Source organism: Symphalangus syndactylus, chromosome 4 (genome assembly GCF_028878055.3).
Source record: "Symphalangus syndactylus isolate Jambi chromosome 4, NHGRI_mSymSyn1-v2.1_pri, whole genome shotgun sequence".
In the NCBI taxonomy this organism is placed as follows: domain Eukaryota; kingdom Metazoa; phylum Chordata; class Mammalia; order Primates; family Hylobatidae; genus Symphalangus; species Symphalangus syndactylus.
The window spans coordinates 126,620,202-126,635,476 of record NC_072426.2 but is presented as its reverse complement, the minus strand read 5'-3'; the positions used below and the strand labels follow the sequence as shown (position 1 = coordinate 126,635,476).

Sequence of the window (15,275 nt, the reverse complement as noted above, 5' to 3'; positions counted from 1 at the left end):
TAGCCTCTTCTTGCAAATGCAAAAACCTAAATAAGCTTGTGACTGCAAAGTGTTACACCAAAGAGACGTAAAACAGACTGCCTTCCTTAAACCTAGCAAATATTCTAGACTCCTGTTCTCTTACAATAACCTAGAAAGGCGAAAAAAAATTCTCATTCAGTCGCTTTTTAAGCAAAGCTACACCTAAGGCTGAAATAGTAGTTATTCCTTGTTTTTCAAATATTTTTATTTTAAAATTTATACTTTAACATAAATATTTCAAAGCTAGGCTTCTGAGTTGTGAACTGCCACCAATAAAAACCACACAGGGACTGCAGCTCAACTTACTACCAGGTGGGCGGGGGTGACTGAGACTCAAGCAACGAACCATGCTTTTGCTTAGGTTTTATCCCCAGCATCTTTCCCAAAGCCAGCAAACACACTAGGGATGCGGTGTCTTCAACATGCTCCAACATCATGCAAATGTGAGCAGAAGAAGCATAAAAAAGGGGGTTTACATATTACCATCGAGTGTACCTGCAAACTGCCTGTCCCCATTTCCTCGGCTACCAAACCTGGTGACTATTTTCCCGTTTGGCTGGAAGATAAACACGCAGCACGCCTTGTTGTCCACAACAATAATGTGCCCATTGCGGTCCACAGAAACTCCTTTGGGTCCCATCAGCTTTCCTGATCCAATTTTTGTCTGTTTGAAACAAGTACAGAAATAGAAGTACAGTACAGAGTCAAAGTTTAAACCACTACAGAACATGAAGATAAACACTGTTTTGGTCAACATTTACCTGAAGGTTCAAATGGGTACACAGCTACTCATACATCACAATGAACTTCTGTCTTGGAAAACTGGCTTTGTCACATCCATTATCTGCTATTGATATCTATATAAATCCTTATTCTTTATTTATTTTTTTTGAGACAAAGACTCATTCTGTTGCCCCAGCTGGAGTGCAGTGGTGCAATCTCAGCTCACTGCAACCTCTACCTCCTGGGTTCAAGCAATTCTCCTGCCTCAGCCTCCTGAGTAGCTGGGACTACAGGCGTGCACCACCATGCCTGGCTAATTTTTTTTTGTATTTTTAGTAGAGACAGGGTTTCACTTTGTTGGCCAGGCTGGTCGTGAACTCCTGACCTCGTGATCCACCCGCCTCGACCTCCCAAAGTGCTGGGATTTACAGGCATGAGCCCCTGTGCCCAGCCCTTAAAATCGTTATTCTTAAAAGAGATCACCACCAAAAAAAAATACTCTAGGATCCCCTAAACTGGGGTCACAGTTCCCTGCCGAAGAGGCGGTGTGATCTGGTGAAAGATCACTGGATTATGACTCAGAAGACTGACCTACTTCCATTGCTTGCTTTAAACACACCTGGAATAGCACAGATGGATTTCATTTCCTTAAACTTCAGATTCCTTATACATTAAAAAATGTCCAAAAAATGACAACTCGACAACTCCTAGTGGCATTTTTGGAAGATGTATTAAGTAGAATAAGGTAGGTAAAGGGTTTGTTGTAGAGTGTAGCACACAGCAAGCAGTCACTGTAGGGAAGCCATCACTGTCATTGTTATAGATCATAATTAATATCAAAATTGCCAGGCATCTAGCATTGAACTTTACGAGAATTAAGTTCTCCTCGGGCGGGAGTCACATCTGTTTTATTCACCACTGTGTACTCAGGGGCAACACACAACTTGGTGCACAATAAATATTCAATGAATATCTGTTGAATACATTAATTTTAAAAGTCTAGCATTATTATAGGGCAATCATGATGATTAAATGGCTCCACTTTTTATTATATTTTAAAATAGGAGAAAAGCATTTGATTTCTATTAGTCATATACCGTATTTTAAATTTTATTCCTGTTCCTGAGTAGATTGTGGTGTGTATTTAAATGTCTATTTGCCATGAGATACAGGTCCTGTACATTTACTTTTCTTTCTATAGCTTCATTTTCTAGACTACATATAAAGAAGTGCTTCACTCATTCACTAATTTATTTCCTAATTCTACAAACACTGTCCAAGCACCCACTATGTGCCTGACACGGTATTCTAGGCACATGGCAAACACACAAATAAGACGTAACTCCTGCCCTCAAGTATGTCTCAGTCACATTGCAGGGACAAACATATCTACTGTATCTCTTTAAAGAGTGTAGTATTGAGTCTTCATTTTAATATACTTGGGAGAATTCAAATAGGCCATCTCAGAAGCCATGTGAAGTGATAACTTGATGAGGCCACAGTAGACAAGGAAGGCGAAGGAGCACCCCAGGTGAGGGAACAGCAGGAAGGTATGTTAAGTCAGGGAAACTATAAGAACCACAGTTCTCCCTGGCACCCAGGCTTGACGTGTTGGAGGGGAACAGATCTATGTGTTTTTATGAACGAACTCTTCGCCAGGCGCAGTGGCTCACACCTGTAATCCCAGCACTTTGGGAGGCCGAGGTGGGCGGATAACTTGAGGTCAGGAGTTCAAGACCAGTGTGGCCAAGATGGTGAAACCCCATCTCTACTAAAAATACAAAAATTAGCTGGGTGTGGTGGTGGGTGCCTGTAATCCCAGCTACTCAGGAGGCTGAGGCAGGAGAATCACTTGAACCCGGGAGATGAAGGTTGCAGTTAGCCGAGGTCACGCCACTGCACTCCAGCCTGGGTGACAGAGCGAGACTCTGTCTCAAAAACAACAACAACAAAAACTCTCAGACATATTATTAAACAAATTAAGGTAGGGAACAATGAGTGTGGTCTGAGTCCACATGTGTTATATGTGTGCATGTATGTACATAGACTTCTGGAAGGAAAAGTGAGAAATCAGCGTCTATATCTTAGAAAACCCAAAAAGTTATATTCTCATAGATTAGGCTTTAGCCTTCTTATTTTATCTCTCTATATTAGTGCTGTCTGATAGAAATATAATGTGAACCACATATGTATTTTTAAATTTTCTAGTAGCAGGATGGGACTTTTCCATGATGGGGACTTTAGACTTTATATGCTCCTTTTATTCTTCTAAGTTTATAAATGATGGAGATTCAGATTTCATCTCTTTAGAGCAAAGGAACACAATTACTTAGGAAAGAAACAGTGGTTTTCTTGGCAAGAGAAACTGCTGTGTAAATTTGATTCTGATTCTCCAATCTAGCCCAAAGATCAAAGAGGCTATAACATAATGGTGGGTAAACAAATGGCATTTGTTGTTTCATGTTTAAATGGAGAGTAAGTCAGCAGAGATCAAAAGGGAGAGAAGTCACTTCGATGATTAAAACAAGACTATCATTACTACCTAACATTATGAACACTTGTAGTTGCTTAGATGACTCAACCAAATAATATCAAATGGATAATTATCTAGAATAAGAAGAGAAAATAAAGGGTTACTTCCATTCTATCATGTAGTGACAACTAGGGCAGATCTAAAAGAATAACTTAAACATTGAACCAAAATTTCTTTCCACTTCCCTTCATCACTCCTAGTTTAGCTGCACTGGATTCAACCAAGTGAAAGGTAAGAATCCCTGCATTTCCCTGATTGTGTCAACCCCATCTTAAACAGAATAGTAAACAAAATTGAGACAGAGTTTTGCTCTTGTTGCCCAGGCTGGAGTGCAATGGATCTCGGCTCATTGCAACCCCTGCGTCCTGGGTTCAAGTGATTCTCCTGCCTCAGCCTCCCGAGTAGCTGGGATTACAGGCGCCTGTCACCATGCCCAGCTACTTTTTTTGTATTTTTAGTAGAGATGGGATTTCACCATGTTGGCCAGGCTGGTCTTGAACTCCTGACCTCAGGTGATCTGCCCGCCTCAGCCTCCCAAAGTGCTGGGATTACAGATGTGAGCCACTGTGCCCGGCCCAGCAAAAGTATTTTAACCCTGCCTTTGGAATGGTTTAATCAGGGTATTTAACTCAACAAATATGTCCTTAAATTGAACAGGAAAGAGATGAGATATTTTAGAGTAAGGTGGCCAGAGGTGTCTCTGTTTGGATAGAAAAGGTTTCTAGATGGGCTGGAAGACAGGAGGCAGTGGGGAAGATAGAATAAATTTAGAGGAGGCAGAGAGAAATAAAAATTAGGGCTAATAAATTGGTGAATAAAAGAAAGAAAAGGAGATAAGATGTTACATCTCTGGAACTACTAGGAATAAATACAAAGAGTCTACACTGGTGTTAAACGTATGTCTTTCTCAGCACCTGTTTAATTTTACTGAGTCCCACCAAAGAAGAAAAAGAAGAAAATAAGTATCTCTGTCTATACCTGTGGATATTTCACTTGGATGAACTCCTGTGAGGGTCCTAAAGTGTTTTCACGTGCTATCCTTTTACCCTTTGGGTTTCGATCAACACCTGTCATAGAAAAGGGTATTGCTGAAACTATACCACCTCCACTCCCCCCATCCTCTAGGGGGCATGAGTGTTCTTTGGAGTTTATTCTCATTATTACCTTTAATATTCCAACTCTAAGAACCCAGTTCTTCTAAGAGTGTCTATTACAGACAGACTATTGAACCACTGAACAAAAAATGCTTAGAGAGCCCTTCTTCCTTAGACATAAAACTCCTGTCTCCGTAAGTGAAACTATTTTAGTATTAGCTTCCGAATTTACAAAGACAGATTGCGGTTTGGCTAGAGTATAAAACATAAACAAATGGGTTGCCTCCAAACTATGTAAACATTTTCAAGATATTCAAGACATAAATATTCACATTAAACTTGTCATATTTGGGTATGTCTTACCATATATACAATTATTAAAATGCAAAAAAAGGGGAAGAAGTTAGAGCTACAGAAAGGCAGGAGATTTTTATGTATATGTGGTCATCATACGGAGCCATTAAATTTCTAGTGAAACCAAAAATTCAAGGGTGATTGAAGAATTGCATGCAATATTGTGGAATAAAAAATGACAGCTTTTCAGTCTCCAAAATTGACAAGATGCTGCCTCACACAAAACAGAGGCTCAAATCTGAGAATTTCACAATTACATAACTCATTTCATAAAAACAATGAGGGGACTACAGCAATCTGAAGACTTTAAAAAGGAAAATAGAAATTCTTCCAATAAGAAACCAATGAGTACACTTTGAGTAATCTTTAGAATTCCAGAATGGATTATGAAAAGCAGCATCTCCAAACTCCTAGACAAGAAAGTGATGACCACCAGGCGCCTGCATGAGGACATGAAGCCCAAATCATAGCTGACCAAACAAGACTTCATTTTTTTGGAGAGGGTTACTCGCGGCATGGAAAAGACTATTCATTTCTTAGATCCTTATTTTGTATGTGGCACATAAAATCTCATTTAGTCTTTGCTTAAATCCAATGAGATAGGTCTTTTTTTTCTTTTGAGACAGGGTCTTACTCTGTCACCTAGGCTGCAGTGTACTGGTGTAGTCACGAGTGACTGCAGCCTCTAACTTCTGGGCTAAGCAATTCTCCCACCTCAGCCTCCCAAGTGGCTGGGACTACAGGCCTGCGCAACCACACCTGGCTAATTTTATTTTTTGTAGAGGCAGGATCTTGCCATGTTTCCCAGGCTGGTCTCGAACTCCTGGGCTCAAGCAATCCTCCTGCTTCAGCTTCCCAAAGTGCTGGGATTGCAGGCATGAGCCACCATGCCCAGGCAAGATAGATCTTTTTTTTTTTTTTTTTTTTTTTTTTTGAGACAGAGTCTTGCTCTGTCGCCCAGGCTGGAGTGCAATGGCGCAATCTTGGCTCACTGCAAGCTCCGCCTCCCGAGTTCACGCCATTCTGCGGTCTCAGCCTCCCCAGCAGCTGGGACTACAGGTGCACGCCACCATAGCCAGCTAATTTTTTTGTATCTTTAGTAGAGACGGGGTTTCACTGTGTTAGCCAGGATGGTCTCGATCTCCTGACCTTGTGATCCATCCGCCTCGGCCTCCCAAAGTGCTGGGATTACAGGCTGAGCCACTGCGCCTGGCCAAGATAGATTTTTTTTAAATCAAAATTTTAAAAACGAGGCTATTGAAGCTCAAGAAAGTTACGATTTGCCGATGGCCAAACAGTAATAAGCTGGGATGGCAATGTGTTGATCTGAGTTAAAACTCATGTTGTCGGCCGGGCGCGGTGGCTCACGCTTGTAATCCCAGCACTTTGGGAGGCCGAGGCGGGCGGATCACAAGGTCAGGAGATCGAGACCACGGTGAAACCCCGTCTCTACTAAAAAATACAGAAAATTAGCCGGGCGTGGTGGCGGGCGCCTGTAGTCCCAGCTACTCGGAGAGGCTGAGGCAGGAGAATGGCGTGAACCCGGGACGCGGAGCTTGCAGTGAGCCGAGATTGCGCCACTGCACTCCAGCCTGGGTGACAGAGCGAGACTCCGTCTCAAAAAAAAAAAAAAAAAAAAAAAAAACTCATGTTGTCAACAGAAATAGAAGCCTCTAATAGGCTGGACAGGGAAATATATAAGGCATAGTGCAACTGGCCCTTACAAAGATCTTTGACGAGGTGTCTCACAATTTTCTTATGAACAAATGTAGAAAATGGGCGGGCTGATACAATTCTTTGATGACACTTCATAAGAGAGATTTCTGTTATCACCAGAGGGCTCTCTACTCTTTGGCAATTAGGTGAAGACATTGAGTTAAATTTTTATTTGCAAAAAGCTGATGCTGGGAATGATACAAATATATCAAACAGTGGGATCCCTCAATGTGTAGCTCCACTTGCATTTTCTCTGAAATTCAGCCTTTTCTTTTTTTTTCCAAATCTCGTATTATATACATATGTTTTCAGATTGTATCAATGTACGACTCATTAGAGACTGACATAAATTGTTTTCTGTCATTTCTTGTGTATGAATCTTTTTCCCAAAGTGGGCCTGTACATTTTTAAAAGGTGGAAACTATTTTTTACAATTCTGTTTCTCCCATATCATCTGTCACAGGCCTGAGAAAGTAAAAAGTACTTCCTAAGTGACAACATGTAGACTAATTTGAGAAATATAAACTGCCTCTTAATAACTCTTTTCAAAAGCTTGTTGTTTTTCATTGAATTGAGGTAACAGGACCAGTTTCCCTCTAAATCTATGGTTTTAAAGAAAAAAAGTGACTGAGCAACCTAATTGCTTTAAAATACAAAGCCACATTTAGGATATGTGCAAATAGACTTATGAAATTATCACTGTTACTCTCACTTCACAAACTTAGATGTCCAGATGTCTTTGTGTATGAAGAATTGTTGAATGTTGCACTGCATCTCAAAAAAGAAACACACAATTTCATCTTGTATTTCCTATTCCTTCTCTCCATTGTTTAGTGAACAATTAGTAGTTAATCTTACCTTAAATTTCCCATCGGAAGAGAAAATGCTGACCCATTTATTATCATAATCGGCAATGATTATGTCCCCACTGGGATGTACAGCCACTCCTGTGGGCCGCTGCAGCTGCCCTGGAGAGCGTCCTCGTATGCCAAAACGACTTTTGAACTGGCCATCATTGGAAAATATCTGTAAAATAAATTACATTCATTGGAATGTGAACTAGTACAGGCATCGCTGAGGAAGGTATAGGCAAAAACATCTGCCATACATACAGAGATCAGAACACGCAAACTCTGTTTGAAGAAAAGTCTACATACACATAAGCTTTTTTCCTTACACCATGTATCTTAAGTCTAAAGTAGGAATATATGTAACTATATCTATTTTTATCAATATAAGTAGTTAAAGGTATATAATTAGGGGCTATACCTGCACACATTGGTTGTTACTGTCTGCAATTAATATCTTTCCACTTGTAGATGCAGCTACCCCCTGAAGATTTGTAAACTCTCCTTTATTTCTTCCTTTGGTACCTAAAATAAATGATAAAACCATAAAAATTAAGCACTAAAGGGTTAGATTTCTCTGTTTCAGCAAGAGAATAATTCAGATTTCCACAGGTACCTGAGAATGCATTGTTTTTAAACATACTTTAAAAAAAGGGCACCCTCCCTCCCCAATGACCTAATCCATATGCTATTAAACCTCTCTTCCTGACCAACAGTCTCTGCAAAATCACTTTTTTAAGTAAATGTCAATCTTCTCTTATTAATTTGTAGCTGCATATTAACATGTTTAAAATATTCTTAGATCCCACAAAGACATCATAATAAAAACTAATACGGCCTGCCTTTATCTGACATGGCTTTCCCACTTTACCTTATGGCACTGCTATCTGCCAGGTCGGTGCTGCCTTGGGCACGGCAATAAACATTCTCACCCTGCTCACTCTGCCTCTGTCTTCTATCTTTGTGGACCTGGTTTGCGTTTGGGGTGTGTGGGGCATTTGGGATGGTTCAGACTGTTTGGGTCCTGCCATTCTGGGTTTTAGTGCGAGAGGGGAACCTGGCAAAGGAGCCCTGCCCTAAGGATATGCAACAGGAGAGGGGCCTTATTTTACAGTTTTGCCAAAATTCTACCCTCTCACTCAGCAGCTCTCGGAAGAAACGTGGACGTTTGGCTTTCAGTACATTTAACAAACCGAAGGCCACAGATGTTAGAAAAATAGTAGGCGATTTTCATATTATGGATTTACTTATAGATTATTTTCAAAGATTCAGTATCTCACAGGCTGGATATTCTTCCTGAAATTATAAAAAGATATTCTCACAGCGTGCTTTGTAGATTAAATAAGAAAGGCAAAAGGAAATTCATTAATCCAAGAAAATATTTCCACCCATACTAGATTCTTTTTTTGTTTTGTTTTGTTTGTTTGAGACAGGGTCTTGCGATATTGCCCAGGCTGGTCTCAAACTCCTGGGCCTAAGCGATTCAGCCTCTCAAGTAGTTGGAACTATAGGTACATACCACAATAACTACCACACCTGGCCACACTAGACTCTCTTTTAAAAGAATAGATGAGACAGAGAGAAAAACAGCAAATCATCTACAGGTTAACAGACATCTAGTTTTGTTTCAAAAGAAGTTTTTATGATTTATTTCAATAGGATGATGTAAATATTAATTAATGGAAACAATGAATTTTGCTCAAAAATGGCCAGGAAGAAAGCTAAATTTTTCATAGTTAGAGAGAGAGAACCATTCTTCAGGTTTATAACTTCATTTATATTCAAAAGAGCAATTTGGGCCAGGAACAGTGGCTCATGACTGTAATCTCAGCACTTTGGGAGGCTGAGATGGACGAATTACCTGAGGTCAGGAGTTCGAGAGCAGCCTGGTCAATATGGTGGAACCCCATCTCTACTAAAAATACAAAAATTAACTGGGCGTGGCGGTGTGTGACTGTAATCCCAGCTACTCGGTAGGCTGAGGCAGGAGAATTGCTTAAACATGGGAGGTGGAGGTTGCAGTGAACTGAGATCATACCACTGCACTCTAGCCTAGATGACAGAGCAAGACTCTGTCTCAAAAGAAAAAAAAAAGAGCCATTTGCTATTTTGTTTTTCGACATCAATGCAGTGCCTTAGGAAAGGGTAGACAAGGATGCACTGGTGATGGCTAATGTCAAACACCTGCTTAAGCACTGTTTGGGAATAGACTTGTCAGAAACAGATTTTTGGGTTTAAGAATTGAAATTGGTGATGGATTAAACTTAGAATAAAATCAACAACAAAATTGCTGGGCAGAATCATCATAGATGAGCTGGTTCTCACCAGACCCCAGGTGGTGGTCAGTTCATTGAATCGTGGACCCTATCAAGTTTACTCACTAACTCTGCATCTCATCTGCTCACACTAGCATGAAAGAAAAATTTGAGATCCGGATACCTTCATATTTTAATCCAAATGTATCAGAAGAAAGGATCTTTGATACTTGATCCACATAGAATCCCAATAATATGCATGAATATGGAATCAGTGAACACTCGTGAAATGGCGAGTTGTTTCTGGTAGTAGGGAGCAGGAAAGGAGTGGTTGGCCCTCGAAGGGGATATGTGCCAACATGGTTTGAAGTTAAGGAGAGCTTGAGTCTGTTGGGAAACAGACTCAACTTACATATGTAAGTTAAATCCCAAGGTCGGAGGAACATCTGTTTGTCTAACGTTGCTTATATATTTTTGAAAGAAGCTAGATGAAACGGGCACTGCCGTTTTTATTTTATATTTGTTTTAAAACAAATATTATTTTTGGTCTTTCCCCCATGTCTGAAAATAGCTAGGTAACAGGTACAGCAAAACAGATGGGCTAGAAACAGAAACAATTCTAAAATGCTCAGCTTAGAAATAATTTTTCAAAGGTGGTATGGACAAGCCAGGGTCTCTTAAGAATAAAAACTTCATTTATCAAAAACATTTTATAGGCCAGGCATCATAGCTTGCGCCTGTAATCACAGCACTTTGGGAGGCTGAGGCAGGAGGATTGCTTGAGGCCAAGAGTTCGAGACAGCCTGGGCAACACAGTGAGAACCCATCTCTACAAAAAAAAAAAAAAATGGATAAACACAAGCATGGAATTAAACAAGATGAGGAAATGAGGACCAATTAACTAAGAATTGACCATAAAACAAAGAAGTGACTCTATAAAACCCAGGCTGTTCTAGATTCTTGCTTATATAAAATTGAAAGTGCACCCAGGGCTTAGAGGGCATACAAGTAAGGGAAAGAAATACTGAAAAACAAGAGAGAAGGGGCTAAAAAGCACCTGAACAGAATAGATGAACACTGATTTACTGTCCTTGTGGTCCAGGTAGGGACAAAAACTGCCTGCTGCTCTCCTTCCTCTAAACTTTTGTCTATCCTGCTAGAATGATGCCTATTTTATTCAGAAGACTGTGCAGGTAGTAGCAGCTGATAAAAGGAAGAGAAAAAAAAAACAGAGAAAATAGTGCTTTAGTACTAGTCAAGGAGGTGTCTTAGTCAAAAAGAGTCTGTTTTCCTTTTGAAAATATGGACGTGATATTGGAGGAGGGAAAATATGAGGAAAAAATACTAACACTTTTTGTTCTTTACAGAAATAAACGCACATTTTTTCAATGTGAGTAGAAATGGGCAATAGTTGTATTTTGGGGTATAATTTTAAAACTTGGGAAGATATTTAGCTGGATTCCATAGTAATATACCATTCAGAGCAAGGAGAAGGAAGACTCTCTGCCTAGCTTGAAATGAATGTGAGATGTCCCATACCTGCTAATACTAGGTCACAAGAGCAATGGACTGTATTGCAAAAGACCACACTGCTGGAAAGAGGTTCCATGACCTCTGCTGAACTCAAGGGCAATGTGTTGGCCCAGCTCTTATTCTTGAATTTAAGGAGAGCTTGAGTCTGTTGCCCACATGTAAATTAAATCACAAGGTCGGAGGAGAATCTGTTTGTCTAACATTGCTTATATATTTTTGAAGGAAGCTAGATGAAACAGGCACTACCATTTTTATTTTGTAATATGTGTTTTAAAAAAATCTTTTCTTTAAGTTCCATGGCTCAGTTTCTGAATGGCTGGTTGGGATTCCTGGTAACATCTGATTCTTACGGTCCTTTTTTGTTGTATTGGAGATTATTGATTATTATTATTTTTTAAACTCTATCTGAAAGCACAGCAGAATCAGTGTGTTACTCCTGAAGATGAAAAGGACACCACTAGCATATACTTGGGAAGACAATTGATGCCGACTATTTTCACCAACAGTTAAACTAGAAATGTCTTGATGGTGATGCAGCACTACAGCAGATTGTCATTATTCTGAAGTGTTCAAGTGTTTGTAAAGTGTCTTAAGACAATTCCAGAAGTTAGAAATAATTTGGGATCATGCCTTACTCTTCAAGCTTTTCAGCAAATTATATTTCATTTGTAGAAAGTCTCTCCTCTCTCTCTAAAGTATTCTAAATATATGATAAAAACTAGTTCTTTCATAACAAATATAAATAACACAAAACACATATAATACTTATAAAATATTTTTCTATCTACTTTAATGTAAAAGATTTCATTTGATGGTTACATATTAGCTAGCAAAATGAATAACAAGAATTTTTAAAGTAATTATAATCAATTTGATAATTATTCTATAATTCCATAATTAAATCATTTTGTTTTTCCAGATGCAAGTCTAGCCTATGAAGCACAAAATGAATTTTTAATTCAACAGCTTCTCACCCATATTCTTCCTGGTCACTTCCGCCTACCCCTCCAGGAAGATTACATAAGGTGAACCCTTAGACTGAAATAGGGGATCAATAAAAGCAGATTTCCTGTCACCACCCGCTCCAACTTAATATGAAATTAATGCTGGCTGGGCACAATGGCTCACACCTGTAATCCCAGCACTTTGGGAGGCCAAGGTGGGTGGATCACTTGAGGTCAGGAATTTGAGACCAGCCTGGCCAACATAATGAAACCCCATCTCTACTACTAAAAATACAAAAAAAATTAGCTGAGCATGGTGGCGCATGCCTGTAATCCCAGCTACTCAGGAGGTCGAGGCAGGAGAATTGTTTGAACCCAGGAGGCAGTGGTTGCAGTGAGCTGAGATCATGCCACTGCACTTCAGCCTGCAAGACTCCATCTCAAAAAAAAAAAGGAAGTTAATGCTAAATAAATCTAGATGTTTTGAATGGAATCATGCAACAAGATGAAACTGAGCCAAGTGTAGGATCTAACACAGGATCTTCAATCAAATAGGTGCTAAACAAATGTTTGCTGGATGAAAAAGTGCATGAATAAGTTATTAATGAGTGAGTAAATTTACAACCCCCATTATATCACTGGAAAACAAAATGTTCAATCATATTTATAGCACTTTCATGTACATTTTCTCACATACCATCCCATGAGATAGCAGGACAAACATTATCATCCCCATTTTATAGATGAGAAAGTTGAAGCTAGACAGAGATTGTCAGAGACGGGGGAAGAATAAAACCTGGTTCTCCTGATCCTTTACATAACACTTTTTTCCCCAATACACACATGGCTTATTCTGGGTTTTGAGGGTGAAGATAATTACATTTTGGGCTCACATGAATCATGCTTTCTCTTTAAAATCCTTTAGAAAACCCCATCCTTTAACACACAATACTTTATTTAACTGTCTGTGTCCTTCACTACACTGTAAGCTGCTTGAGGGCAGGAGCAACATCTGTCCTGTTCACCATTGCACCCTATAACACAGCATAGTGCCTAGCACTTAGTCAATATTAGTTGCATCTTTTTCCACTTGAAATGCAAGAAGAGTTCCCAAGGATGAGATTCTCAAGGATGGGGTGATGGTCCTATAATGACCTAAGATGCCAACTTAGCATGACCTCCCTCCTCATATATTTTAGGGAGGAAAGGTGGTAGTTTGCAGAGGTGGGGCAGGGGAGAGGGGCATAAAATAATGTATTTTCAGCTCAGCATCTGGGGACGCTCTCAGTTCTCGGTGCCCAGCCCAGCTTCCTCCAAAATGTCTACTGTTCGTGAAATCCTGTGCAAGCTCAGCTTGGAGGGTGAACACTCTACACCCCCAAGTGCATATGGGTCAGTCAAAGCCTACAACAACTTTGATCCTGAGCAGGATGCTTTGAACATTGAAATGGCCATCAAGACCAAAGGTGTAGATGAGATCACCACTGTCGACATTTTGACTAACCACAGCAATGCACAGAGACAGGATATTGCCTTCACCTACCAGAGAAGGACCAAAAAGGAACTTGTATCAGCACTGAAGTCAGCCTTATCTGGCCACCTAGATAGTGGCTTTGGGCCTATTAAAGACACCTGTTCAGTATGACGCTTCTGAGCTAAAAGCTTCCATGAAGGGGCTGGGAACCGATGAGGACTCCCTCATTGAGATCATCTGCTCAAGAACCAGCCAGGAGCTGCAGGAAATTAACAGAGTCTACAAGGAAATGTACAAGACTGATCTGGAGAAGGACATTATTTCGGACACATCTGGTGACTTCTGCAAGCTAATGGCTGCCCTGGCAAAGGGTAGAAGAGCAGAGGATGGCTCTGTCATTGATTATGAACTGATTGACCAAGATGCCCAGGATCTCTATGACGCTGGGGTGAAGAGGAAAGGAACTGATGTTCCCAAGTGGATCAGCATCATGACCAAGTGGAGCATGTTTCACTTCCAGAAAGTATTTGATAGGTACAAGAGCTACAGTCCTCATGACATGTTGGAGAGCATCAAGAAAGAGGTTAAAGGAGACCTGGAAAATGCTTTCCTGAACCTGGTCCAGTGAATTCAGAACAAGTCCCTGTATTTTGCTGACCGGCTGTACAACTCCATGAAGGGCAAGGGGACTCAAGATAAGGTCCTGATCAGAATCATGGTCTCCCACAATGAAGTGGACATGTTGAAAATTAGGTCTGAATTCAAGAGAAAGTACAGCAAGTCCCTGTACTATTACATCCAGCGAGACACTAAGGGTACTGTACCTGTGTGGTGGAGATGGCTGAAGCCCGACACAGCATGAGCGTCCAGAAATGGTGCTCCCCATGCTTCCAGCTAACAGGTCTAGAAAACCAGCTTGTGACTAACAGTCCCTGTGGCTGTTCCTGTGAGGAAGACGTTAGCCTTGCCCCCAGCCTCATTTTATTTGCCTAAGCATTGCCTGGCTTTCCTGTCTAGTCTCTCCTGTAAGCCAAATAAATGAACATTCCAAGGAGTTGGAAGTGAAGTCTATGATGTGAAACACTTTGCTTCCTATGTACTGTGTCATAAACAGATTAATAAACTGAATTTGTACTTTAGAAACAAGTAAAATATATACATATACATTTTTTTCCTATAAAGTCTCTGAATTCATGCTGAGCGATTTTACACATCCATTTTAAATTACACTGTTCTAGAGTTAAAATGAGTGTTTCATTCAACTTCTCATCGACTCATTAAGGCATGGTGTATAATGAATTAAATAATTTGAGACTATTCACCTGTAATTCTTTCATTCCCTCCCACATCATCTGACTTCCCCTTTGTTCAATGACTCTTTTTAGTATAATAGCTAATAAAACCAGCTCATGGCTTGGAGTCAGCCAACTCTTTAACAGTCAAGGAAATATAATCCCTGTGTTTTAAATCATCATAAACAGATGCTCTAAGCTATTTCTCTAAACTCATTCAGGATTGTTTTCTAATACAATATTAGAGTAATGTAATAACCCACTCACAGTGGGCATACAATTAAGTTTTCAAGTATGAGAAGCATCAAATATATCAGCTTTGGAAAACCAAGTAGTTAAAGGGCATTTTCAATGAAGAGGAATCATTGTGCAATTTAAAAGGCAGGGGCTTCACTTCTCTAAGCTTCCATTTCTTCAACAGTAAGGATAATTATATGTTGTCCTAGTAATTCGGCTCTTGGCAGGGCAAGGACTGGGAGCCTGGGAGG

At 40.1% G+C, this 15,275-nt stretch overlaps 1 protein-coding gene and 1 pseudogene across 5 annotated transcripts in view; one reads left to right on the top strand and one right to left on the bottom strand.

The window, feature by feature from the left end:
- The window catches only part of TRIM2 (tripartite motif containing 2), a 132,447-nt gene that overhangs the window by 16,012 nt on the left and 101,160 nt on the right, over positions 1–15,275 (bottom strand). For 4 of the 5 annotated variants that reach the window (XM_055276165.2, XM_055276168.2, XM_055276171.2 and 1 more), the window contains 3 exons: positions 7,711–7,814; positions 7,300–7,467; positions 517–685 (listed from right to left, as the gene is read on the bottom strand). In XM_055276165.2, coding sequence (XP_055132140.1) covers positions 517–685; positions 7,300–7,467; positions 7,711–7,814 — 441 coding nt within the window. Of the gene's footprint in view, positions 1–504; positions 686–7,299; positions 7,468–7,710; positions 7,815–15,275 lie in introns of all 5 variants that reach the window. The other variant, XM_055276167.2, reaches the window with a different exon arrangement.
- On the top strand, positions 13,029–15,037 carry LOC129481153 (annexin A2-like; annotated as a pseudogene).